Source organism: Mastacembelus armatus, chromosome 8, assembly GCF_900324485.2.
Source record: "Mastacembelus armatus chromosome 8, fMasArm1.2, whole genome shotgun sequence".
In the NCBI taxonomy this organism is placed as follows: Eukaryota; Metazoa; Chordata; class Actinopteri; order Synbranchiformes; family Mastacembelidae; genus Mastacembelus; species Mastacembelus armatus.
The window spans coordinates 7,005,931-7,031,054 of record NC_046640.1 but is presented as its reverse complement, the minus strand read 5'-3'; the positions used below and the strand labels follow the sequence as shown (position 1 = coordinate 7,031,054).

General features: G+C 39.8%; 2 protein-coding genes across 4 annotated transcripts; one reads left to right on the top strand and one right to left on the bottom strand.

Annotated features, from left to right (window-relative positions):
• Positions 1–961: 961 nt before the first annotated feature.
• On the bottom strand, positions 962–15,953 carry srrm2 (serine/arginine repetitive matrix 2). 3 transcript variants are annotated; one of them, XM_026324856.1, is made up of 15 exons: positions 15,751–15,953; positions 14,583–14,834; positions 14,354–14,449; positions 12,812–13,003; positions 10,632–10,715; positions 10,484–10,552; positions 10,367–10,396; positions 9,971–10,087; positions 9,583–9,721; positions 8,819–9,420; positions 7,010–8,779; positions 6,089–6,760; positions 5,854–5,928; positions 4,033–4,140; positions 962–1,464 (listed from the first exon to the last, which is right to left on the bottom strand). In XM_026324856.1, exons 2-15 carry the CDS (start codon positions 14,828–14,830, stop codon positions 1,410–1,412), a joined length of 4,257 nt encoding a protein of 1,418 aa, XP_026180641.1. In that variant the 5' UTR covers positions 14,831–14,834; positions 15,751–15,953; the 3' UTR covers positions 962–1,409. The 3 variants fall into 3 exon arrangements, with proteins under 3 accessions (XP_026180641.1, XP_026180639.1, XP_026180640.1); XM_026324854.1 differs by having other exon boundaries at positions 7,010–9,420; XM_026324855.1 differs by having other exon boundaries at positions 7,010–9,420; positions 10,484–10,549.
• A 1,849-nt stretch (positions 15,954–17,802) lies between these two features.
• On the top strand, positions 17,803–24,980 carry arl6ip1 (ARL6 interacting reticulophagy regulator 1). Its single transcript, XM_026325680.1, has 6 exons — positions 17,803–17,959; positions 18,842–18,975; positions 20,051–20,170; positions 21,798–21,915; positions 22,352–22,436; positions 23,945–24,980. The coding sequence occupies exons 1-6, from the start codon at positions 17,924–17,926 to the stop codon at positions 24,061–24,063; spliced, it is 612 nt and encodes a 203-aa protein (XP_026181465.1). The 5' UTR covers positions 17,803–17,923; the 3' UTR covers positions 24,064–24,980.
• The last annotated feature ends 144 nt before the right edge of the window (positions 24,981–25,124 follow it).

Below are 25,124 nucleotides of genomic sequence, written 5' to 3'. Positions count from 1 at the left end.
AGGCGTTCAAAAACATAATTATTGTACGTTTGAAAGTTGTGTGAAATGAAATGACCAGTAAAGACTCACTAAACAGTGATGTCGCCATCCCAGTTTCGTTATTGCAACAGCAGCCTAATGTCCACAACACATTTTAACCTTGAGCAATATTTCCGTCCACTTGCTTATTTCACCATTTGAATAAGTTCAATGAGTGTCAGAAACATACTGGAAATTCAACTAAAATATCAACTGCTCTAATAGAAAAACAAAACAAAGGAGCCAAATAATCCACTACTGTTTGCAGTGATTTAAAGCAACAAAGTAATTTCTTACACATATATAATATGTAGGCCTACTACTTCTGCAAGTGAAATGCTTTTGATCGAAATGAAGACGAACTTCATGAAGTCACAAAGATTTGTGGTGATTAGCTTTCGGCCTGTAGTGACTGGAAAACTACACAAAGCACTCACTTAGAGCAGCTACCTCTTTAAACGTGGTTTCCACAAAATTTCTACACTGACAATTGTGTCACTGTTTAAGTTGTGTAAGATTTAAGCTGTTTTTTGCACCGACTTAAGATAACATCACAACAGCTTTATCGACATGTTATTTTGTTGAGGACTACTCTCAGCAGCGGATTAATTTGCATTATTGCTCAGTAGGAGTATTTGGTGCAGTAGACCACTATATGGGACTATGCCAAAAGAAACTAGTCAATGTACATTGCAAATGTAAGATCAAGTCACCCAGTGCACCTATGAATTACTGATATGTTTTTAGTTTATGGATAAGTGTGGAGCTTTATGGCACAGCGAAATAAGATATATTACAAGGTGATACTCTAACAACACCTGTCAGTAGGACAGTAGGACCTTTTTTTTTTTTTTGTTTGTTGGTAATTAGAAAACCAGGACTATCCGACTCATCCTTTAGCTTCAATGTACCATAGGAACCAAAACGAAAAATTCCACGCAAATAAAATCTGCAATTGCCTTTTATTATTATCATTAACCATTTCCAACAAAGAAATTAACCACATGTTTCAGTTTCTGCTCACATTAAATGTAAATTGTTTGTGTTACATAATAACCAAAATACAGACAGATCATATCTACAGGTTGAACGCAACAAACGGTACAGGTATAGAGGAACATTGTTAGAGTTACGTTTTACTTAAATGTGTGTCAATGTGTACGTTTCTTATTCAAAAAGAAATATACAAGCCAGCCGAAGGTCATCGCTGCTTAAAAAACACATTATTGACTATCCTTTGGTGGCTCAGAACCAAAATGAGTCCTCTAACATTCACAGATGGATATCTACAGTCTCCTGGCTAAGAGGTCTGTGCTGTAGTCCAGTTCAAACCAGCCAGAGGTGAACAGAAAAACAACTTAGAGGACGAAGTTGTGATGTGACTTTTCTGCTCATTTCCTTTGTCTGTTGCTTGATGAGCGGCTCGGTGAGGGTCTGTTGCCACTCCTACCCAAAGAGAAATATGTACAAGTCATCATTTCTGTAAGATAGGGTTGCAACAAAATTTTTTCCACTGATACTGAATTGTGTTAAATTAAAAAAACAAAAAACAAAACAAAACTATGTAAAAACATAAATGCATATACAGTGCCTTCAGGTGGGGAAAACAAAAAAAAAAAAAAAAAAAAAAAAAAAAAAAAAAAAAAAAATCAGCCCTCCTTCCTTTTTTCATTTTTATGTTGCAGCCTGATACAGTTAAAACAATTTTAGAAATGTCTTAATTTATTAAAAAGTTAAAACTGAAATATCACATTTAAGTATTCAGACCCTTTACTCAGCACTTACTTAAAGCAACCTTGGCAGCAATCACAGCCTCAAGTCTATTTGGGTATGATGCAACAAGCTTTGCACAACTGAACTATGGGATTTTCTACCATTGTTCTTTGCAAATCCTCTCCAGGTTGGTCAGGTTGGATGGGGACAGTCAGTGGACAGTCATTTTCATATCTCTCTAGAGATGTTTGACAGGGTCCAAGTCAGGGCTCAGGCTGGGCCACTCTAGGACATTCAGAGTTGTTCCTAAACTACTCCTCCTCTTGGCTGTGTGCGTAGGGTTGTCATGTTGGAAGGTGAGGTCCTGAACACTGGGGGACAGGTTTTCACTGAGGATATCTCTGTACATTGATCCATTCAGCTTTCCTTCAACCCTGACCAGTCTCCCAGTCCCTGCTACTGAAAAACTAACACCCCCACAGTTTGATGCAGCCACCACCATGCTTCACTGTTGGGATGGTATTGGGCAACTGGTGAGAGGTGCCTATTTTCCTCCAGACATAATGTTTAGAACTGAGGCCAAACAGGTCAATCTTGGTTTCATCAGACCAGAGACTCTTGTTCCTCACAGTCTGAGAGTCCTTCAGGTGCTTTGTTGCAAACTCCAAGCAGCTGTCATGTGTTTTGCACTGAGGACTGGCTTCATCTAGCCACTCTGCCATAAAGTCCAGATTGGTGGAGGCTGCAGTGATGGTTGTCCTTCTGGAGCTTTGTCCCTGTCTCCACACAGGATCTCTGGAGCTCAGTCAGGGTGACCATCAGGTTCTTGGTCACTTCTCTTACTAAAGCCCTTCTCCCACAGTTGCTCAATTGGCCCAGGCCTCCAGCTCATGGAAGAGTCCTGGTTATGCCAAACTTCTATCATTTGAATATTATGGAGACCACTGTGATCCTGGGAATCTTCAGTGCAGCAGAATTGTTTTGTAGTCTTCCTCAACAATCCATTCTCTGAGCTCTGCAGGCAGCTCCTTTGACCTCATGGCTTAGATTCTGCTCTGATATGCATTGCCAGCTGTGAGGCCTTCTATAGGGAGGTGTGTGCCTTTCCAAATCATGTCCAATCAATTTAATTTACCACAGGTGGATCCAATCAAGGTGTAGAAACATCTTAGCAATGATCAAGAAAAAATGGGAGGTGCCTGAGCTAATTTGTCATGTGTTGTTGTTATAAAGTAACAATAAGGGCTGAATACTTATGTAAACATGATATTTCAGTTTTCCTTTTTAATACGTTTTTATACATTCCTAAAATTCTGTTGTCACTTTGTCATTATGGGGTACTGAGTGTAGATTAATGAGAACATAACGAATTTAAACAATTGTATAAGGCTGCAACACAAAAATGAGTCTGAATAGTTTCTGAATGCACTGTAGAAATGAAAGAATTCAATAGCTGTTGTAGTCCCTCCTATCTAACTCTGGGTCTTAGTGTAAAATATTAACAGTATTGAGAATGTTCTTGTATATGTGCACAATTTTAACTTATTAAGAAGAAATTCTCTCAGAGAAGACATCCAGCAAATAGAGCCAGTCTTATCAGCACATATCCCCTTATATATGGAAAGTTACATGGAATGAGAGAAAAATTAGTTCTTCCCTAGCCCAGTTTAGCCAAAAAGGGTAGTGTTTTCTGGACTATTGGTTGCTTTGAGTAAAAACGGTGTTGATGAACAGGGGGAAGAAAAAAACAAACAAACAAAAAAAAAAGTATGCTTTTCTAATTATACCAGTTTTAGTCTAAAATAGCCTATGGAGAATGTAGGCTAGGCCTAACAACAAGCAGAAGTGCATTACGAATTTTACTTATCTGCATCAAGTAACGTTAAACATCTGCGCCAATATCAGGGAGAAGGTGAAGGTGAATTCTGTAACATAGCTCTTTTTTTTAGGCAGAATTTTCACGTGATACACTAGGAGTTGTAGTTTAGTGTGAATTGAAATATTTTTACTTTTTTGGTGGTAAAGTATTACATTCAGTTGTGCCAAGAGAACCATCTAACAGCACTATCGAATTCACCTCCAACCATTATGTATACCAGTGTATAGTCACTACCAAATAGTGATATATATATATATATATATATATATATATAATTAAAAATGAGTTCAACTTATAGTAAGGAAAATACAGTATATAAAAAAAAGACTGTTTAGAACAGCATCATTTAGCCCAAATTTGACAAATGTTTGCATAGTTAGGTCATTATTTACATTTATAAATGTTTCTTAGTGGGTACAGACCTGGAGCTAGGCGAGGACCTCAGCGATCTCATGTATCTAGGAGGAGAATAACTGAGTGAGCGTGAATCTCTCAGCGAATCAGCTGGTGGCCTCCGAGGCCTGGTAGGGCTGAGGAAAACAGAAGGGACAATCAAAACACGCTACACAAGGACAATAAGGACAATAATATGGTTCAGTGTATTTAATCGTTGAATTCACAAACATCTTAAATTAAAGTTGGTGTTCGATTAACACTGTTGTGGCCACTAAAAGAAAAACGTCAAATATAATAAGAGGTTATAAAACCTTTGCTTCTGATTAATCCATATTTGTCATTTGAAGTCTTAGGAGTCTTAACATTAAACAAAGGTGATACTAATCTTCACAGCTTTGTCTTATTTGACCTGAAAATGTGATTATATATCAGCCAATAATTGTAATTATTTTCATTTCATGAGTTTCATATGAGTTAAATTTGGTTATTCAGAAGTTTGAAATAGAACTGGATACAAATCAATTTTCCAAATTAATTTGCAATTCTTATTTGAAAGATTCCATATCAATTCTTAAAATTAGAGATGCACCTCAGCATTTGTGCCTTTTCTTACTAAATGTCTATGTCAGTATGTCAGGCAGAGATCACTTGTTGCAAGTGGTTCTCTTTGGATTGCCTGATGTTTAAAACAATCCAAAAAAAAAAAAAAAAGAAGCTGAATAGTTATTTGAATTTAAACTGATGCGACTTCCAAATCTAAATCTGTGGCTACAAAATGTGAGGCTACAGACGTAGAGTGAACATTGTGTGGATTCTACTTCAATCAGTGCCGCCAGGAGCTAATGGTAGCCAGTGGCTGACTGCAGATATCAGGCTGATAAACAGCACAGATAAATCATCGAGCCTTTCAGTTTCTGTCCTGTCTGTGCCCAAACTGATCAATAAAGTGCATATCTGGGATTGTACTGCTATTCGATAGGACTTATTTTTTAAATTATGCATATCTATGTTAGTGATGCAGTTTTTTATTGTTTCAACTTCTGCACACTTTCTGTTTTAGTCTTTTTGCATTTGACATGGAAGATAAAACCCTTGGTCCAAACATACACTACTCACAAAAAGTTAGGGATATTTGACTTTTTCAGAATGCACCTAAAATGCACTATAACCTTTCCAGCTGAACTTAATTTGACCTTCTCCAACAAGGTGATTAACCACAAAAATCACAACAAGTGTCTGATCCATGACCATCGACCACTAAATGTTCTGGTTCAATGACAGTTCGTATTTAAACAGTCCTCTTCATCATGCTGTTCACATTTTGACATCATGAGACCAAGACGACACCTAACAATTGACAAGTTATTGAGACTTTGAAATTTTTTGTTGTGGTATACCCATCACTGTTGTTAGCTTTTGTTTCAAATTGTTTGAGATGAAGAAATTACCATTGCATACTTCTACTTAAATGCCCTACTTTCATGATATAATATCACTGTTGTATGAACCTTTTACATTTTCCATAAATTTCACCTGAAAGTTGAATATCCCAACTTTTTGTGAGTAGTGTAATATAACCTGGAAATCTGTTTACAAATTTATACATATTTTGAAAAAAAAAAAAAAAAATGAAAAAAAAAAAAGTTCACTTGAATAAAAATTGGAACTATTGTGAACAAGATATGTATTCATTGCAAAATGGCCATAAAAATCAAATTACTTCCACAAAAACTATCATTGTGGAAACATCTCTGACTGATTGGTTTTGAATCATGTGATTGCAACAGTCATTTACTGAATGAATCTTTCCACCCTTTGTAAAATTCATCTTTTTTTTCTCTTCCTACCTGTTTTTCTGTTTTTCCTTTTCATTGTTAGATGAAGAGGATGATGAGGGAGAGCTTTGCCCCTGGGCTGTTTTCCTATAAGATCAAAAACATGTATAAAAAGGGAAATTATTAGTAAATAGTGTTGCTAATGATGTATTTGTTGAAAAGCTCCATTAGAGGATTAACAAAAAATATGCTGCAAACATATGAGCTCATGCTCATTCCAATGCATATAATTGCTATAACTGCTTACCCCTTGTCTTGCTCCACCTCAGAGTCAGAACTGTCTGAAGAGGAGGATGAAGATGAGCCAGAAGATGAAGAAGAGGAGGAAGATGAGCTGGAGCTACTACTCCTGTTGGCTTTCTTGTTTGCATTTACTTCCTTCCCATTTATAGAGCTTGCATTTCTATCCGTTTGGTCTGGATGTTGAGGGGCTGCTGGTGGTGACTGCTTCCTGCTTTGACCTCTCGACAACTGTTTTGTGTCTGGTTGGGTGCCAGCTGGGGACCTTCTGGAGGTCACATCAGGGCGCCTGGAGTCTGACTGAGAACTTCTTTCCCCTAACGGCGCAGCATGGGATGAGGCTCTTGAAGGACCCTGTGAAGAAGAGGAACGGCTTTTCTGCTCTCTGTCCTCTCGATCTGATCTCCTGTCTCTCTCAGTTAGTGCTTTCATGTCTTTTCTGTCTTGTGGTGGTGACGGTGAAGACGAAGAGGAGGAGGAGGAGCTGGAGGAAGATGAAGAGGAGGAAGATCTGCTGGGCTGAGGAACAGCTTTTGAGTGCAGATGCAACTTCTCCCTGTCTCTCTCCTGCTCTATCGCTCTCTGCCGGCTCCTCTCGTGTTCCCTTTCTTTCTCTCGTTCTCGAGAGAGGGAGCGACTACTCCTCCTTCGCCGAGGTGGAGAGGGAGAGCGACGGAACCTGGAAAAACAAAGACTAAGATTTTTAAGTTGGTAAAAAAATTTGCTCCTTTATAGCGTAAGCGTAAATTATGATGTTAATATCACATCAAGAAGTAATCCATATATTTTTCCTGCAAAATAAAAATGTTATTCAAATTTTTTAAAGAACATTATTTACGCATGGGTAAATAGGTAAAAAAGTTACAAAAAGTTACATTTGAAAGAACAGCAAAGACCCATTTTATGTACCTGCAGGTTCTTGTCTTACCTTCTGGGAGGACTCTGCCTTCTCAGGCTTCTGGATCTGGACCTGCTGCGTCTTCTTGGGCTTCTAGATCTGGATTTGCTCCTTTTAGCAGCCCGCTCACGTTCTCTGTCCCTTTCTCTCTCTTTCTCCTTGTCTCTGTCCCTCTGCCTCTCTCTCTCCCGGTCTGACCAGGCAGGAGGAGGCGAAACTCTCCTGGATCTGGGCGGGGGTTCCTGATACTGCCTTGGTGGAGTGCGACGAGCTGGGGAGGTTTTCTGGGGTGGAGAGCGTGACCTCCTAGCTGAGGGGCTAGAGCCCAGAGGCCTTCTGGCTGTGTCTCTTGCCCTCCCTCTCTCCCTCTCCACAACTTTCACTTCTGCCTTTTTTTTCTCTGTCTCAGACTCAGGAGGAGAATACCTGCTCCTGCCTCTGCTCGTTTCCACTCTGTTGGGTGGGGAAGGAGGTGGACTGGGGCTGTCCATCTGTGTAGGGCTGTATCGCTCCTGACCTTTTGCTCTGGGGAGGTAATTCTCCTCAGCAGCTTTGCGAGAAGGCATTTCCCCCTCATGCTTGTCTCCTCCACCTTCTCTATCCTTATGAGACCGTCTGGGTACGTCAGTCTCCGAAGCAGAGGCAGAGCCTTCTTTTCTACCATTGGCTAAACACTTTTGAACTGCAGCCCCAATGGCAGATGGTGCACTTTTTGTGGGGCTGCTTTTTCCCTTCCCCGCTGACCCAGCCTTCTTTACTTTGCCCTTTTCTTCAGAGGATGAGGATGCAGAGGAAGAAGAAGAGGACGAAGAAGATGAGGAGCTATCACTGTCACTATCGCTGCTGCTACTGCCGCTGCTGCTGCTAGTACCACTACTGCTACTACTACTACTAGTGCTGCTGCTGCTGCTGCTGCTGCTACTGCTGCCGCTGCTGCTAGTACTACCGCTTCCACTCTCTTTTCGTTTCCCAGCCTCTTGTGCCTTTTCACCACTTTTCTCCTTACTAGGCGGGCTTCTCATCTTCTGCTGCTTGCTGTTCACGTCTGGTCTTTCCTGCCTGCCTTTCTCCACAGATCGTGATACATCTCTACTAATTTCTGCAGATGCTTGGACAACCCCATCTCCCTTCCTCCCACTTTCTTGACCTCGTTCCCTCTCTTTGTTCAGAGACCTGTCCCTCTCTTTAGTGCTCTCTCTGTCTTTGTCTCTTCTCCTGTCATCCCTCCTTTCACTTTGACTGCCATTGGCAACAGGTGAGCGAGTGGCAGGGGACAGGGATTCACGAGAAGTGTGACCATCCCTTCTCCTGTCATTTTGCTGTTGACGAGGGGACACCTCTTTCTCCTGTCTCTTCCCTGTCTCCTTCCTACTGTCCCTTTCATTTGTTGCCCTAGAGTGTGGGTCTTTCTCTGTCCTGCGCTCTGCCTCTCCACTCCTCTCCCTCTTTGTCTTCTCTTTCAGAGGGGGAGGGGAGGGAGATGAGGAATCATGTCTCGTCTTTCGGTCCCGTTTAGTCCTGTCTTTTTCCCCATCAGTGTCTCTGCTCCTTTCCCTCCTAGTCTCCTGTTTAGATGGAGGAGAAGGAGATGAGGAGTCATGTCTCTTCCTCTGAGGAATGCTATTTTTCCCTTTGTCCCTCCTGTCCCTGCTCCTGGAGCGCCTGCCTCTCTCCACGTCTCTGCTCCTGGAGCGCCTGCCTCTCTCCACGTCCCTGCTCCTGGAGCGTCTTCCTTTCTCTTTGTCAATTTCTATGCTCCTTGATCGTCTTGCTCTCTGTATTTCTCTGCTCCTGGAGCGCCTAACTTTCTCCCTCTCATTTTCTCTGCTCCTGGAGCGCCTAACTTTCTCCCTCTCATTTTCTCTGCTCCTGGAGCGCCTAACTTTCTCCCTCTCATTTTCTCTGCTCCTGGAGCGCCTAACTTTCTCCCTCTCATTTTCTCTGCTCCTGGAGCGCCTGGCCTTCTCCACTCCTCTGCTTCTGGAGCGCCTTCCTTTTTCTTTGGCCATTTCTCTACTCCTTGATCTCCTTCCTCTCTCGATGTCTCTGCTTCTGGACCGTCTAGTCTTCTCTCTCTCATTTTCCCTACTCCGTGATCTCTTTGCTCTCTCCATTTCTCTGCTCCTTGATCTCTTTCCTCTCTCCAATTCTTTGCTCCTTGATCGCCTTCCTCTGTCCATCTGTCTGCTCCTTGAGCGCCTTCCTCTATCTCTCTCCTTTTCTTTGCTTCTTGAATGCCTCCCTTTCTCTTTTTCTATGCTCCTTGAACGCCTCTGTTTCTCACTCTCCTCCCGTTTGCTTCTGGATCTCTGCTCTTTCTCTCTTTCACTGCTTTTTTCTGTCTGTGGTAGTGGAGAAGGTGATGAGGAGTCATGTCTCCTCTTGGCTGAGGTCTTCTCCATCTCACTTGGTTCTTTCTCTCTCTCAAGATTCAGCCTCTTCTAGATTGTAGAGAAAAGATTTATTGGTATCATTTGATGCGCACTTATATTCATAATAAAGTATAAGTCAGTAAAATATCTATACAGCTAGAGATATTATATGCAACAAAGTGTATTCCGCTCAAAGTTTGACTGTTATTAGTGCACTGCTACCAGCCTTACCCCTTCACCTTCTTCACGATATGGGTTGTGCTCCTCATAGCCTCGTCTTCTCCTGTCTGGTGACCTCCCCCTTCGTCCTTCATCAGCTTTTCTTGAAGTTTGGTCCCGTTGATGTGACTTCACTGGAGCAGGAGACTGACTGTTAATAGAGATGAGAGAGCAAAAAAAGAGATACTCAGACCTCCTGTCTTGAAAATACATTTTGACCAGATATAGCTCTAGGCAAAACTTTATAAAGGCTCCAACATGATTCAAATTAACTTGCTTTTACAAAGTTCACTTCAAAAATGTCTATACAGGGAGAAAAGTTTATAGCTGTTCCAAATGGCCACCCTTGTAAATCAGGTAAGAAGTCTGTTCTCATATACACATCTTACACCCCCAATACCTGCGAGCAGAGCTGGAAGAGACACTCCTATGTCGTGAGGCCTTTGCTTTTGGAGGACTTGTACTTGCGCTCTGTTTTCTTTTCTTCTTTGACACTTTCTGTTTCTCATCTGAGGAACTGGAGTGGGTGAGATGTTGGAAGTAAAGACTGTTACACATGGTATTTGTATTCAGTACCAATCACTCTACAGCCCACAAATTTGTCAGAAATGTGTAACAAAAATGACAGTTTAAGCATAGCGGTGACATATATTACCTCGAGCCAAAACTCAATTCGCTATTGGAAAATTTTCATATTTGGACTATGACCTGAGACAGGACATACACAAAGCAATGATAATCTACTTATTGCTTACGAATCAAAAAAGGTATGATTTAAGATTACACAAAACCCTACCTGTCTTCTTCCTCCTCTTCAGATGCCTCACTGAAAGACAATTTTTCAATTAATCACTGCCAATATAAAATTATTAGGTGAAAGAATAAAGATTTTAAAAAAATCTGAGTGGAATACCGTTTCTTTTTCTTTTTTTTGGATTTCTTCTTCTCTCTGCGAGGAGATGGGGAGGGACTCTCTGAGCTGCTGGGAGAAGAAACAAAGCGGTCAGAGCCACTTGTCATATACAACACCTTTTGTGTTCCTATCCTGTTCATCTTCTTACCTGTCTCTGTTTTTGTTTTTCTTTTTCTTCTTCCGGCTGCGCTTCTTGGGAGGAGAATCTGAATCATCTGAATCTTCCACCAACCTGAGATAGCAAGAGCAACAAAGTCAGTGACAGAAATAATGCAGGGTGAGGAGTGATTAGAGTATACTTATTTTTGTCATTTTAGTAGATTAACTGCAAAATGGTTAACTTTATACTGCTTTTCCAATCGTCTCACAAAGCAAAACTGACTATCTGTGACCAACAGTACTGAATGAAGAACACAACACTAGTTACCGTGTATTAAAAAGCAATTGCACATCAAAATTTACACCATCAGGTCTATCATGATTTGGCAAACCGAGTCTTCTTCAGAAATTGAAGCTTGATCTAATATTGGATGACACCGTTTGAAGCTCCATTTTTAAACATGCCCTTTTAAAAACTGCATTTTCATATAAAATACTGTTGAATAAAATTTTATGTATTTTTTATTTTAATTTTATGTTTACTGTAGTAGTTTGGGTAACTCAAGCAAGTCAAATATTTGCAAGTTGATTTACACAGCAACTGCAGGAACACAAATCTGGCTTAAAACTTGGCATAAATTAGATCAAAGAGACATTTATTTGTTATGTATACAGTAAAAACAGAGATATTCTGAGCAATGAAATTTCTTGTGAGAAACCAGGTGAGAAACCCAGAGCAAAAATACAATATAAAGTATGGAAAAGTCCAAGATAAATAAAAGTGTATGTGCAATTTTATGTACAAAGTCAATGGGAACAGTAGTAGATATAAAAATTACTGAATCAAGAATCTAATGACTGAGGGAAAGAAACTTTTGGTAAGTTTTGTATTTGGTGGACAGATGCTTTGGTAACATTTACTGGAAGAATTATATGCAATTTGCAAAACGTGAAAATACAAAAATAAAACGACAGGAACAACACACACCAGAAGTGTATTTTGTCTTTTGTTTTTTTATTGACGTTGGTACTGATGAGTCCTAATATCTGAAGTTAAAATAGTTTTACAAATATGTGCCATGACCAGTGTTAATTTTGACAGCAGATTTTAATTTAGTTTTAGTCATAGTCTTTTGACTAAAATGCAGTTTTAGTTTTAGTCATCTGCTTTGTTTTAGTTTTAGTCGACTAAATAGCATAAGACTTTAGTTGACTAAATCTACTGTAGATTTAGTCGACTAAAATATATTGAGTTTAATTTAGTAAAACTATTGTAATATACAAAATATTCTAAATTAAAATTAAACATATATGGAATATGGCCTTTCCATAAAAGACCAAAAGTTAGACATGCATTGTTTATAACTTGCATATGACATTCTTCATTCTTTAAAGCAAAAGTGCAACTCCAAAATATTTAAAAGAAAAACTGTATTTAGCAGTAAAGCCATTGCATCAAACGTGAAACTGACCCATGTATCTTCTTTGTTTTCTCCAGCTGTTTCCATTTCATTATAGTTTAAGTCAAACAGAAACCCAGTGCAGGCTATGATGATGTCCTGTACTCGCATCCCGCGTCACTAGGTGAATCAGTTACTTTTCAAATGTGCATGTGCGTCTAAGAAGATTGATTCTGATTGGATCTTTTCTGAAAAACATCCCTCACTCACATTTTCGTCTCCTTTTTATTAGTCAACAAAAATGTCAGTATATTTTTATTTAGTTTTCGTCGTCATCACTTAATTTTTATTTAGTTAATGTCTCGTTTTCATCAGTGAAAACGTGTCGTTGATGAAAATTATAACAAAAATGCTTTGTCAATGAAATTAACACTGGCCATGACTAATTAGTACTGCTGTTTTTTTGTCTTAGCCTTTATCACATTGTATCTGTTTATGAGTGTGATAAAGCACCGAGCAAAACACACTACTCACACTATCTGTCTGGGGGGGGGGGGGGGGGCGCGTTACTATGGGCTAAAAGTTCTCAGCACTACAACTAAATGTGGGTTACATCGTCTGACCATAGATTTATCTTGAAGTTGCATGCTGTGCACAAAAGTCTTGTTCAATACATATTAAATGTATTGAAACAAGAAAGAAAACAATGGCAATTATCTTTAGTTTTAGCTGTCTAACACTGTTACTTTGCAGGACTGAGATGAAGAAGACCCATTCATTTGTTTTGTACAACAGCACTTTGGGTGTGTTTTGGGTGTGTCCCACTCACGTATATTTCTGCTGCTGCAGTAGCAGCCTTTCTCTCTCCAATCGTTCCTGTTCTCTCTTCTCTTTCTCTCTCTCCTTACGGTCAGCGTGGAAGGACGATCCATCAACATAGTCATTGGCAATACCAAAAGCAGCACGAAGACGGTCATTCTTCTGCTGGTTGGCCGCAGCCAGGGCATGAGTCTCTGTCACCCTGAGCGGAAACAAGCCAAAGAGCTTTCTGTTATAAACATTGCAGTATACACCCTTGACATGCGCATTGCTTTTAAACGTATTAATGGCTAAAGTTTGATAACACCATAATCAGCAGAAAATGGTCTACAATAATATGTGAGCAGCAAGTTTATACATGATTGTGTTTTTGAGAAAATAGTGTTTATGCATGGTTAGTGAAAACTACAATTTTTTAGTCACTGAAATAAGACCATAAAACAAACAGAACATTGGTTCACAAGACTTTGGAGACCTGGATGTTGTAGTGTAAAGTGTTTACTTCACAATGATGTGAAAGTCATTTTGTTCACTCATTCAGAGAAAACAATACACTGATTTAAATTTTCTAAAGACACTTTTTGTTTAGAAAGGGTATATGCAGGAAGGTGTGTCTCAGGATGAATAGTCATGTGATTTACCTGAGAAGACAAAAGACCCACTCAAAGAACCGCATAATGAGCCTTTCAGTCAATGCGGATCCAAATGTTCGTCATTTGATTCGTGTTTTATCTCTGAGGAGAAAGTAAACTATTCGTCTCTGTGCGGAACATACAAAGCGCTTCTTCACCTGCGTAGCGTGCCATCATCCAAATGCACAGAAAAAGTGAGTAAATTCTATGATGAAGTTTGACGTTTTATGTCATTTCTCGGGGGTGTGCACATAATTACCTGGTTCACCTCAGATTATTTCCATATTAACATTGCACTCAGTATGAGGTGGGATCATATTAGCTGCAATGATGTGAGACAGGAGAAAACATACCTCTCCTTACGTTCATACGGATTAAATAAAAAGTGATGATTTGTTTTCGACTTGAATTGTTTCATTTAAAAGAAGACACTTCAAGCTTTCTAATCATATTTCTTATTTTTATGAGGCAAGTATTCGCTGAGATTCTGGTTGTTTTATTTACGTGTCTGTGGAGAGAGAAGACAGACAGCGCATCCTGTCTGCTTTCTTTATTTTACAAAAGCACAGCGTTTTGTTATTATGATGGTATACAACTAAAACTAGACCCTTTACAGATTCGAATGATATATTGCTTTTATCTGTACGATCAAAACTGAAGGAGTAATTTAAGTTTGTTTCGGCGTTATCAGGAGAAAATGCCACAAAACGCGCTGGCGCGTTCGTCGACCCATGAGGGTTAATGAAGAAAATATTGCAGTGCAGTAGTTCACTGCAGCACTAAAAAGATAGGTGGCTGGAGATTTGCAGTCAGTCTCTTGAGGTACTCTCCTCCCAACCAATCACAGCAGTGTATACTATAAACAAAACTATTCTAAAATGGAGACATAAATTCTGGTTGTCTTATTGTGTTTCACTTACGTTGGTCTCTCAGTGGTGGCAGGAGCCGGCTCCTGCTTCTCCTGCAGCATCATACGGAAACTGTTCACCTTCTCCTCAATCTCCTCAGCAGAATACCTGACAATCCACACAGCGAAGAAAATATAACAACATAAAGAAGTCAATTAAAAAATACTAGTAGACAGTTTTATTAAATGGAGTAATCCATGAATTGTTTCAACTTTTGTTAGCCTACTCTATTTTAAATTACCCTTGCTCCTCCATCATATCTTGCAGCTCAGCACACTTGACCTCCAGTTGCCTCTTCCGTTGGTGTTCCAGGATTTCAGCATTGGGCTGCCTATTGAGCTGATTCTCCAGCCTCTCCCGATCTTTTTCATCTCGCTCACCACCGCGCTCATCCCGTGGCCGTTTGACCCGCAGGCTCGACAGGTTGCGCTGTACATAGCCATTGGTGCCACTACCCCGTGGAGTCGTCAGGCCAATCCCATTGTACATGGCTCTGGGGGGGGAAGAAAGGGGTGCAGTCAAGCTTTGAACAGACTATAGGATAGGATTTAAACAAAAATAATGGTGAAGTGTCTCAACAAATCACAAGAGTTAAAAAAAAAAAAATGGTGTGACATTTCTAACCCTTGCTTTTCTGTATTGTGTTAAAGATCTATTTATAAATTCACAAAGTAGGCACTACTTTAACACAAATCCTTATAAGGGCTCTGTATAAGTCCAGAAAACAGAGGAAATACAAACCACAGAGTCTAACATACAGTTAAAATACTGCAATTTAACAAAACTTGCTTTAGCAATTTGATGTTTAAAAAATTAGCATCACTCCTACAAAACTGCAGACTCCAGTAGACTAAAAATGTTATTAAATAAAGATATCTGACTATATCTTAACTCTTCTAAAGAGATGGCTAACAAAGTCACTTGTGACTAATAGTTTCATGAAATCACTGAAACAGCAACAAGAACTATTGTATTGTACAGGCAGCCTTTCATTGACACAGTTTTGTGGCCCGGGGTGCTTTCAACACGTCGTATTTTATCACGGGCTTGTGAAACACTGGATGAGTCTATAAGTAGGTCTACTGATGGGTTTAATTTATTTATCTTATACATAGACTGAGATAATGGCGCATTAACACGTGCGCCGAAATAGGCCTGTTGCTACGACTGTAAGCAAAACGGTGGAATCACGATGCCTAAAGATTAGGTAAACAATCATTTGAAGCACCCGAATCACTAACTAACGAGTCTAAAACTTCCAGCTCTAATACTTAATACTCTTCAGTTATCTCTGAGGACTTAATGGTGGAACTACATTTCTGAAGGCCCAACCACACTTATGCGTAGCTAAAAATTCCTAACGTTGGCTAACGCTAGCTAACTAGTTAGCTAGCGTATTTGATACGTACCAGCGTCTCCTCTGGGAGCGAAGAGAAAATGATGTCGGAAGGAACCTGGCGATAAATAACGTCCTGTCGAATAAGACACAGAAACTGGCCCTATATTAAATACGCACTTAAAGCTACTAAAAACAGACAAATACGGCTAGTTAGCTTTCAGCTATGTTGTCAGCTCTCCAACCAAAGGAGGAACTAGCCAGATGAAAATCTAATTACGTCATACGCACGGGACGCACGTCTAAACTGTGAGGCGTTTAGGTGTCGAGGATTGCAGAATTGAACTTAACACTTCCACATAGGATAATCAAGACCGCCTATCTAAATGGAGTTTCAGTCGTTTAACTAGTATTATGGTTCATATTTTTAAACAATTTGTTTTAACTAAATTATCAACAACAACTCTCAAACTTGCGACATTATGGAGTTCCAGTCTGGGGTCCTCGTAGGATCAGACTTTTAGGGGGGTTCAGCCCCCAAGGACAATGTGGCATTTATACCACAGGGCCTTATTCTCTCTCCTAAGGGTCTATCTAAACCCTCCCCTGTCCTATGTGCTGTCAACCAAATAGCTAACTTTACATCCAGTCACAGAATATACAATCTAATAAGCAGTATGAATTGATCCATATCAATTTATAGCATTATTCCAACTGAATATTGTGTTACTATGAGCAATGCAGTCAGGTAATTTCATTTTGACCTCACTTTCTCACCTGAACCTGGTAGCTTTCTTTGAAAAAGAATTGTATATCCATCTATGGAAAAACAGATTTCCAGTTACTGAGGGTTCCCTCAATGTCTGGATTCACTGTCCATAAATAGGTACATAAATTCTCTGTGTAACTGCATAGCCAAAGTGTGTAATTCCATCATAAAATCTGTGTGTAACTGTGGTTTGTTAATTTGCCATGTGGAGTAACATTACCCTTATGTCTGTTGTAAACATACAACTGAGTTTTCTTTCATCTGTTAATGAAGAGTAATTGCAGTGCTTTACTACATGCTATTGCTTTTTCATAGCGCTTACATTAAAATAGTAACGTGCATCAGTTTCAGGAGCTCGTTCCCTGACAAGGGTGCAGCTACTGTTGTTTGACAGAAGTCACAACATTAAGCTGTAACCGCACACTATCTCAGTCACAGTAATAACGATCCAGTGTTCACAGTCTGAATAGGCAGCAGCTGTATTTGCTTTTCATCTTACTTGAAATCGGACATTAGTTAATAATAGGCCTAATGATTAATAATAATCTTTATTTTTGGTGGGTGCTGATATGAAATTTAGGTGCGCTTACGCGCCCGTATAATGGATCTAAAATCGCCCCTGGTTCCAGTGCAGAAATGACAGTTGGTTTTAGGAGAGGTGCACATTGAGTTGGAAGAATGTGTCGTGGGCCTCACCCCAAACATCACTAGCTGTAGCTTTGTAGTGCAATTCAAGATTCGACTTACATTAAGAGAGAGTGCCCTTTTGTGGCAAAAAAAGGGAACTGCAATATAGAGCCAGGTGGACGTACAAGGTCATGATGTGAAGGTACTGTTGAGGAATTCAGATCTTGCTGTGAGTAATCAGATATTCAGGTGTTAATATGATTTTGCCCAGGAAATCAGAACCAGAAATAGGTTTATTGCCAACTAGGTTTCCAAATACAGTACAAGGAATCTGTCTTGTTGATGTGCTGCAAAACTAGCTAGAATATACAAAGTGAGTGAAGCAATAAAAATCATCAACATTTACTATGGAGATTTAAAGAGTAGACCTATATACATGTAAAGTATGATGAATGTATAGAGAATGTGGATTGGGAAACCTGGGCTTTGTTGATGAGGTCTGAGATTTTATTTTATAAATAAACATATAAATTACTACCAATTCCGAACCAACCATAGAAAATGCTTTTATTCTCAAGCGTCACACCTGTTATCCTGTAATTAAATAAATACTACTTAGCAGCTGCGGTCGACCCTCCCACTTGACAGGAACATGTGCTTGACATAACAAATAGAAAACTACATTTCCCAGGATGCCATTGGCTGATTTGTCTAAAATTTGAGATAAAAACATCCTGGCTGTCAGAGCTCGACCGTTAGTGACGCTGAAGCAGTGCAGGAGAGGCGTTTTGAGCCCTGCGGTCGTGTCTCTGCTGAAATACACCGTAGTAGCGACGTTGGTTTATTAACGATGGCTGAAGGCGACAACAAAAGCGCAAACATACTAGTGAGTGTTAACTCCATTTGTTTGTAAGCAGTGTAAACAACCGTGTGTATTGTTTGGTGTTTGTAACGTTTGCATAAACTGCTGCTGTTAATCGAGGTGTTGGCGCAGTCGAGGGTGGCCTCCATTTGCAGGTTTGTGCAGTTAGCATGAACTTTGCACCTCCAAATAGCAGGAAACCTAACTAGAGAGTTTGCGTCATTCGCTTATCCGATCATCCGTGAAACTGCTGCTGCTTGGCTGTGACCGTGACCGCAGATAACGACAGCTAGCTGCTAGTTAGCCAGTTAGCTAACTGGGTTAATATGCCTTTCCAGTTAGGCTAACTTCAATGCAGACGTTTCACTTGTTAGCAGCTTTAACGCTAACGTTTACAGTGGTTATATCTTAGCGTCTTAAATCCAGTTATAACATTTTAATTCGACGTAGCTTTAACGTGAATTGCCTGTGATTAATTTAGCACTGATCAGTTCCTCTTATATGGAGGCATACAGCTTAGCTAGCGTCAGGTTAATGCACAGTCATGTTCATAGCCTTAGTGCACAATACCGATGGCAGTACAAGTATTTTCAACGTTGAGAGAGTTTAATCAACTTTAGCCTACCCACTGCTTTTGTACTATTCAACGTTTATATTAATTTAGGTTTTAAATTACAATATATTTTCAATAAAGCAAATTGAGGTTGTATGTCAGAATGGATATGGAAAAAAAATATCACATTCACGCCTGAATTGCGTGTCCCAGAAGAAAGGTCGGCCCTCGACTTTCAAAAAGATATCTCTTTCACTCCTAGATGGTAACTGCTGGTATTGCATACATTGTGTTTCATGAACAGAGTGATCAGTGTTTGTTTGGCGTTTAATGTGTGTAATCTTTATGTCCAGGCTCAGGAAACAGCCCAGCTGGAAGAGCAGCTGCAGGGATGGGGTGAAGTGATCCTAGCTGGGGATCGCGTTCTGCGCTGGGAGAAGGCTTGGTTCCCTGGAGCCCTGATGGGCATCACCACCGTACTCTTCCTGTGAGTCCATTTTACTGGGTGGTGTGTAATATGCTTACATACAGGAAGAAACATTTCCTCCCTCTCAGCATTGACGCATGCATATCTGCAACATGATAAAGAAGAAGTACTCTGTTGTACACTGGTAATCTAATTCACAGGTGAATGGGATTGTCCTAAAACATGATTTAAATGTGCTTGAGGTTTTTTACAATGTTGAAACACAAAACCTGAAGGAAGTAGGTGATTAGATCAGTTTGTTAAATAAACTCAAGTTGTATTGTTCTTTTGTTTCTCAGGGTAATTGCAGTGTAGGTGTAAATTTCAGGCTGGTACATTAATGGAATGTGAATTGACTGAATGCCTTTTGCAAACACAGTCCATTCCTTTTTTATTTTCTGAAATACACACAGGCTTGCAATTAATCTCTGGTTCACTTGGTTACACTCATTATGTTTAAGGGTGCATTCACACCATCCCTGTTTGGTCTGTTTTAAGTGAACTCTAGATCATTTTCTTGGAAAGTCTGGTTCATTTTGGTGAAGTGTGAATGTGCAATTGATCTCTGGTGCGGATCCAGGAAGCGAACTCTGGTCCGCCTAAAAACATAGGTCTTGGCTCGATTCAAGTGAACCAAAAGCAGTAAGTGGACTACAACGCAGGGAATTGTGGGTAAAATAAACCTAAACAAGCATGCATGTAGACATTGACCATTAAATGATTGAGGTTTCTTGTTCATTGTTTGAGTCATCTTCTCCTTCAGTAATTCTTTGTGCAGGGGGGTAGTATGTTATTCAAAAGGTCCTGTTCATTTGGCAAAGTGCAGTGCGAAAGCAAACTCGGAGCTGAAAATGTTACAAAAGTTGCAGCTTGGTCCCCAATTGAACGAGTCTACTGGACTATTATGTGTGAAAACGACCTAAAATTACAGCTCTAGCATACATAGGCAGGGGCCTCTTTCTCACAACAAGCAGCTATCTTGAAATCCCTGTTCGATCTGTTAGTCCTTGCATGAGTGATGCAATATGCATGTGAGCACTTGAATTCAAAGAGATTTGCAACTACAACTAACTGCTTTGTCTTCTTCTTTCTCCAGGCTGGTTTACTATTTGGACCCATCGGTGCTGACTGGGCTCTCCTGCACAGTCATGTTGCTCTGCCTGGCTGACTACCTGGTGCCCACCCTCGCACCCCGGGTCTTCGGCTCAAATAAGTGGTGAGAGGCTAAGAATAAAAGTCACATGGGGGAAAAAATTCAATGATTTGATGTGTATTTTTCTGCCTTTCGCCAGAAGGGATCTGGGATAGGCTCCAGCAGAAACCTGTGACCTTAAGTATGAATAAGTGGCAATAGATAATGAATGGATGTATTTTTCTACAAATAAAAACATATTCCTCTGTTTTAGATGTCAAGGTATTTCCCTGTACTTTGTGTAAGACCTACACCAGACAGGATAAAATGTTGACGTCACAGGGATGTCGTTGCTTCTATTGTCTGAGTTTTTTGAGATTTAGTCAGGTTTTGCTAGTCCAGGAACTAATGAAAAGAGATTTGTAATTTAGAGACTTTGTATTCATGAAGACTGATTTGTATCTTTTATGTGGTGTTATCAGAAAACGTACCTGCTTAGTACATTGAGAGGATATGGTCAGAGTCCATGACCAGTAGTGAATTGGAACCTAGTCAGCAAAAATGTACTCTAATCCTAGATAATATTGAGTGAAAGATGATATTACATCATCACCTTGAAGAGCAGTTCTTTCTTTCATTGCAGACATTTGCTATATGTAATTTGACAGCTTAAGTGTTGTCACCTGAAACCAGCCCTATAGAGTATCCAACCACCTCCTGGAGCTTTGAACTTACACAGTGCTCCTCGACTCTGCTGTGTATATGTGATGTTGAGAACCAGACACCCAGGACAGGATAAAATATCAGCCTGCTGTTAGAAGCATACTGGCCGGCTGTTCTCCATTAAGACGCCATCAGCTTCTCAATATATAGCACTGCATTAGCAGAGCATGACCTGCACCATTTTGTGCTGTTGCACATTCCACAGGCAGCAGCAGACACATTACTAAAGCAGCAGCAGCAGCAGCAAGTGGGTTATTTAGAGAATTTTTTTTTAAATGGTGTTTTACCTAGCTACACTTTTGCACAAACTGGTGTCTGAGAACATTAAAAACGTCTGTTTTGTTGAGAGAGAAATTAACTGGAGGGGATGAGTGGGTTTAAACAGCAGATTTAGATTTTTGAATCTATACTACTAAAATGTAGTGATTCTGCTATGTAGGTCAGGCTGCTGCTTATTCCCTGAGACTTCAGATAGCTGCAATGTCTGTGACTGTTAAATTGAGCTATCATATTCTGGTCAGTCTCTGGCTCCCTGACAACAAGGCTTGAAATAGGTAACGATGGCTAAGCAGAAAATGAAGGTTCTTAGCTACCCCCCTTCTGCAGCAGACCCCTTGATCTTTTAATCTTACAGCACTGTAACACAGCTCATACTGTCATACCATACTGTCACACTATCACATGGCTTGCTGTCATACCATGTCCACACAACAATCCAGTATAGCATATTTACTATAAGAGACGACTATGTAAACCAACCCATTCACTTCAGTGTCGACACATCATTTGACAAATAGACTAATAATTTCCACTCAAATCAAACTTGCTGTCATGTAGTCGACAAGATTGCACACTGTTGGGAATGTGAAATAATCTGTTTTAATTGAACAGAAACTGTTTTGCCAGATGTTTGTGTTTTTTTTTTTTTTTTTTTTTTTTTCGTTTCTTTCAAATCAAACCCATGACCTGAACCTCTCCTCCCATGCAGGACGACGGAGCAGCAGCAGCGTTTCCATGAGATCTGTGGTAACCTCGTGAAAACCCAGCGTCGGGTTGTGGGCTGGTGGAAGCGTCTCTGTGCCCTCAAGGAGGAGAAGCCTAAAATGGTACTTTGAAATGTTAAATTTAATCATGTCCTCAGCACACAAACAAACTGAATTAGCTTACATCACACTCTAGATATCAATCTGAGCGCTGCCCACAATACAGCCCTGACTGCTGTAAATGGAGCCATCCTGTCTTGTTTATTACAATTATGAGCATTCACTTTGGTCCAGATGAGAATATCCTCAGCAGATTTGGCTTTGCCGCTTCACTTAATGGACCTTAAACTGGCTTACAGGCAGTGTGCCTTAATGCTGAGACACACTTTGTCATACCATTCATTCAACTTTGTTGGTTCCTTGAAAATGACAGCATATGTTCAACAAATGAGGTAAATTTCCTTACTTCCTTCCTTTTAAAGCACAAATGCTCTGCTTTGTGTACTGACTAGTTGATCTGCTGTGAGTAGAATTTAATGCAGCCTCTTGATCTCTGCAGTACTTTGCCTCAGTGATCAGCAGCCTGATGGCAGTGGCCTGGATCGGACAGCAGGTGCACAACCTGTTCCTCACTTACCTGATTGGTAAGTATATCACTGTACCCTTATCTTCCTGTGTTAGTGAGGGCCTCGTGTTTCCATGTTGCCATTGTTATAGTTGTTACTATCGTTCAGCCTTTCTCTATGTGCTGGGGGGTTTATTTTCTGTATTCTGTCACTTGTGTGAGCTGTTCACTCTTACATACGAAACTACTGATGCAGTCACTGTACTGTAATAATTTTGACAATGAGCAGGTTAGGCTGGGTGTGCCTTTTGACATTTGATCATTTGTTGTACATATCCCTTATAACATCACCTTTTTAAGAATGAAGGATTACATTTATTTTTTTTATAAAGTCTGATATTTTTGTTGATATACATATGCAATATTCAAAGCAGATAGTCTTTTTTTCTTCCACTAATCTATGGTTTACAGAGCTGTACATCTTGGTGCTGGGATAAATATGCGAATTCATATCCATCTTATGACAGAAGTCCACCTGAAAAATGAGGCCAAGTCAGAAAATGTCCCTCAGTCCTCTTTTATTAGCTGTATTTCCTCAGTGTGTAGCTTTACCATTTAAATTCAGCTGCTTTGGTGTCTGTGATTTCCAAGCTTGATACAGTGACTCAGAAGTACAGCAGTAATGTTAATCAATTCCTGCATCCCTGAGACAGACAGACAGGCAGCTGTAATACTAAGTGTAAGCTATTGTTTTCATTCACTAATAGCATACAGTGGGGATGTTCTGCACCCCTTCAGTTTCATACACTGGACACAAGATGGGAGTGAAACTACTGAACTCTTCTCTCAGCTCTTCTGTGACTCTTCAAAGTGAATGTAGATGTTTGTTGTATCCTGTCAGCCTTACAGCTGCACAGCAGTGCCTCAGGGCATGTAACAGTTGGTGAGTCAGCTGATCTGCCTGTTGTTTTGGAGCCAGACACCAATTGCATAAGCTGAGGCATGTCAGGTTTTTATGACTCATAAACCAAGGAGTAGAATGTATTTTTTTTTATTTTTTTATTTAAGGTGCTCTTAAAACTCACCTAGTTCCACCAGCAACTCATGCTTTAAGCAGTTTAACTCCACAGTGCCATCAATAACCGGTGAACAATGCAAATGCGTTTCAAAGTTAGATTATGTCAAATAAAGCAGTCACAGTTGAGGATGTTTGTCTGGAGCTTTCTGGCAGTTAGGCATGTTTCATAACTTGGATCTCTTACACTATTCTTGTTCCTGAGCATGGAGTGCAACAAAACATGTTTTGGTGAGAAAATAGACAGCAGCAGTGTTCTCACCATAACTGCTTCAACACCAAGCATATCATGTGTTCTTCCTGTGTCAAAAACAAGAAGTGACACATTTCTTTTGAAGACAGCATCACCACAGCTGATAGATTCTCTAGGCTGAGTAGAAGGTCTCATGAGTAAACCACAACCACTTTTTATATCTACCCCTGAAAAATTCCCCTATAAAGTATAATTTGATATACTTTAAACTACATGATTAAAGTCTTGAAGCACTGATAAAATGCTTGTCTTGTCACAGTGAGCTTCCTGCTGCTGCTGCCTGGCCTGAACCAGCACGGCGTCATCACCAAGTACGCCTCCATGGCCAAGAGAGAGATCAACAAACTGCTCAAACACAAGGAAAAGAAGAATGAGTAGACAAAAGCGAGAAAAAGATGGGCATGTCTGAAAGACGAACCACAACATAAAATGGAAGGTGAATTGTTTGAAGAATAGATAGCAGAATGAAAGTCTCCTGCCTCCTCTGTCCGTGCCACAGGGGAAGACAGGCCTTTCTTTCTTTTTTTTTTTTTTTTTCTTTTTTTTTCCACGTTTTTACACTTTTGTTAAATTTAGCTTCTCCCTCCCAAGCTCAACCTCATCACCCACTTTTCTTTGGAATTTATTAATGCAGCCACCAAATGAAGGTTATCTGAATCAACCATTAAATTCTCAGCTACACACACATTCAGGTCATGTGCAGTTAAAATCGTCCTGTTTGGAAGGGAGCTTCATTTTAAGATGGCAGTAATGCTTTTAAGCCATTCCCGCTATTTAGACCGAGTGACTACTGAGCAGTTTCTGTAGCATTACTGCATCATTGTAATCTCTTAGATTTCTCACAGTAAGAGGTTTTTTTTTGTTTTTTTTCTTTTGAGGACTTGTTTGCCACACAATAGGTCATGAAAGTTTTACAGTTTTTGCTCATTCTGCTTTGGTTGTTTAAACATAGTGCTGAAAAGAAAACTGGATTTAAAGCAGAATTTGTTAGCCTACTGTTGTACCGCTGCTAGCTGGACTCTGTGGTCTATGAGCACTTGCATTAAAACCATCAATGTATTGCATGTGTGGGGTGTTTCTGTGGCCTATATAGGCCTATCCCACATTTATCCTTTTTCTCTGTCCTTTATTTATGTGTTTTTTCATTGTCTTCTGATTTTTAGTCTGATCATGCTGTTTCAATTCATTTCATTATTTGTCTGTTTTGGAGTTCTTAATGAAAATGAATAAAGTTTATGTTAAATTAGGTTTCAATGGTTTGATTTGACTGACCTGTCTTGCAGTATCAATATTTATTTAAAAAAAAAAAAAAAAAAAGCATATTTACCGGTTTTATGGGGTGGGCTACTTTTTGTACTTGTCTGCAGAGTTGTCCTATTCCTGCATGTGAATTAGACTACAGTGGCTTTTCTGACTGCTTTTCTTCTATTTCTGATCTT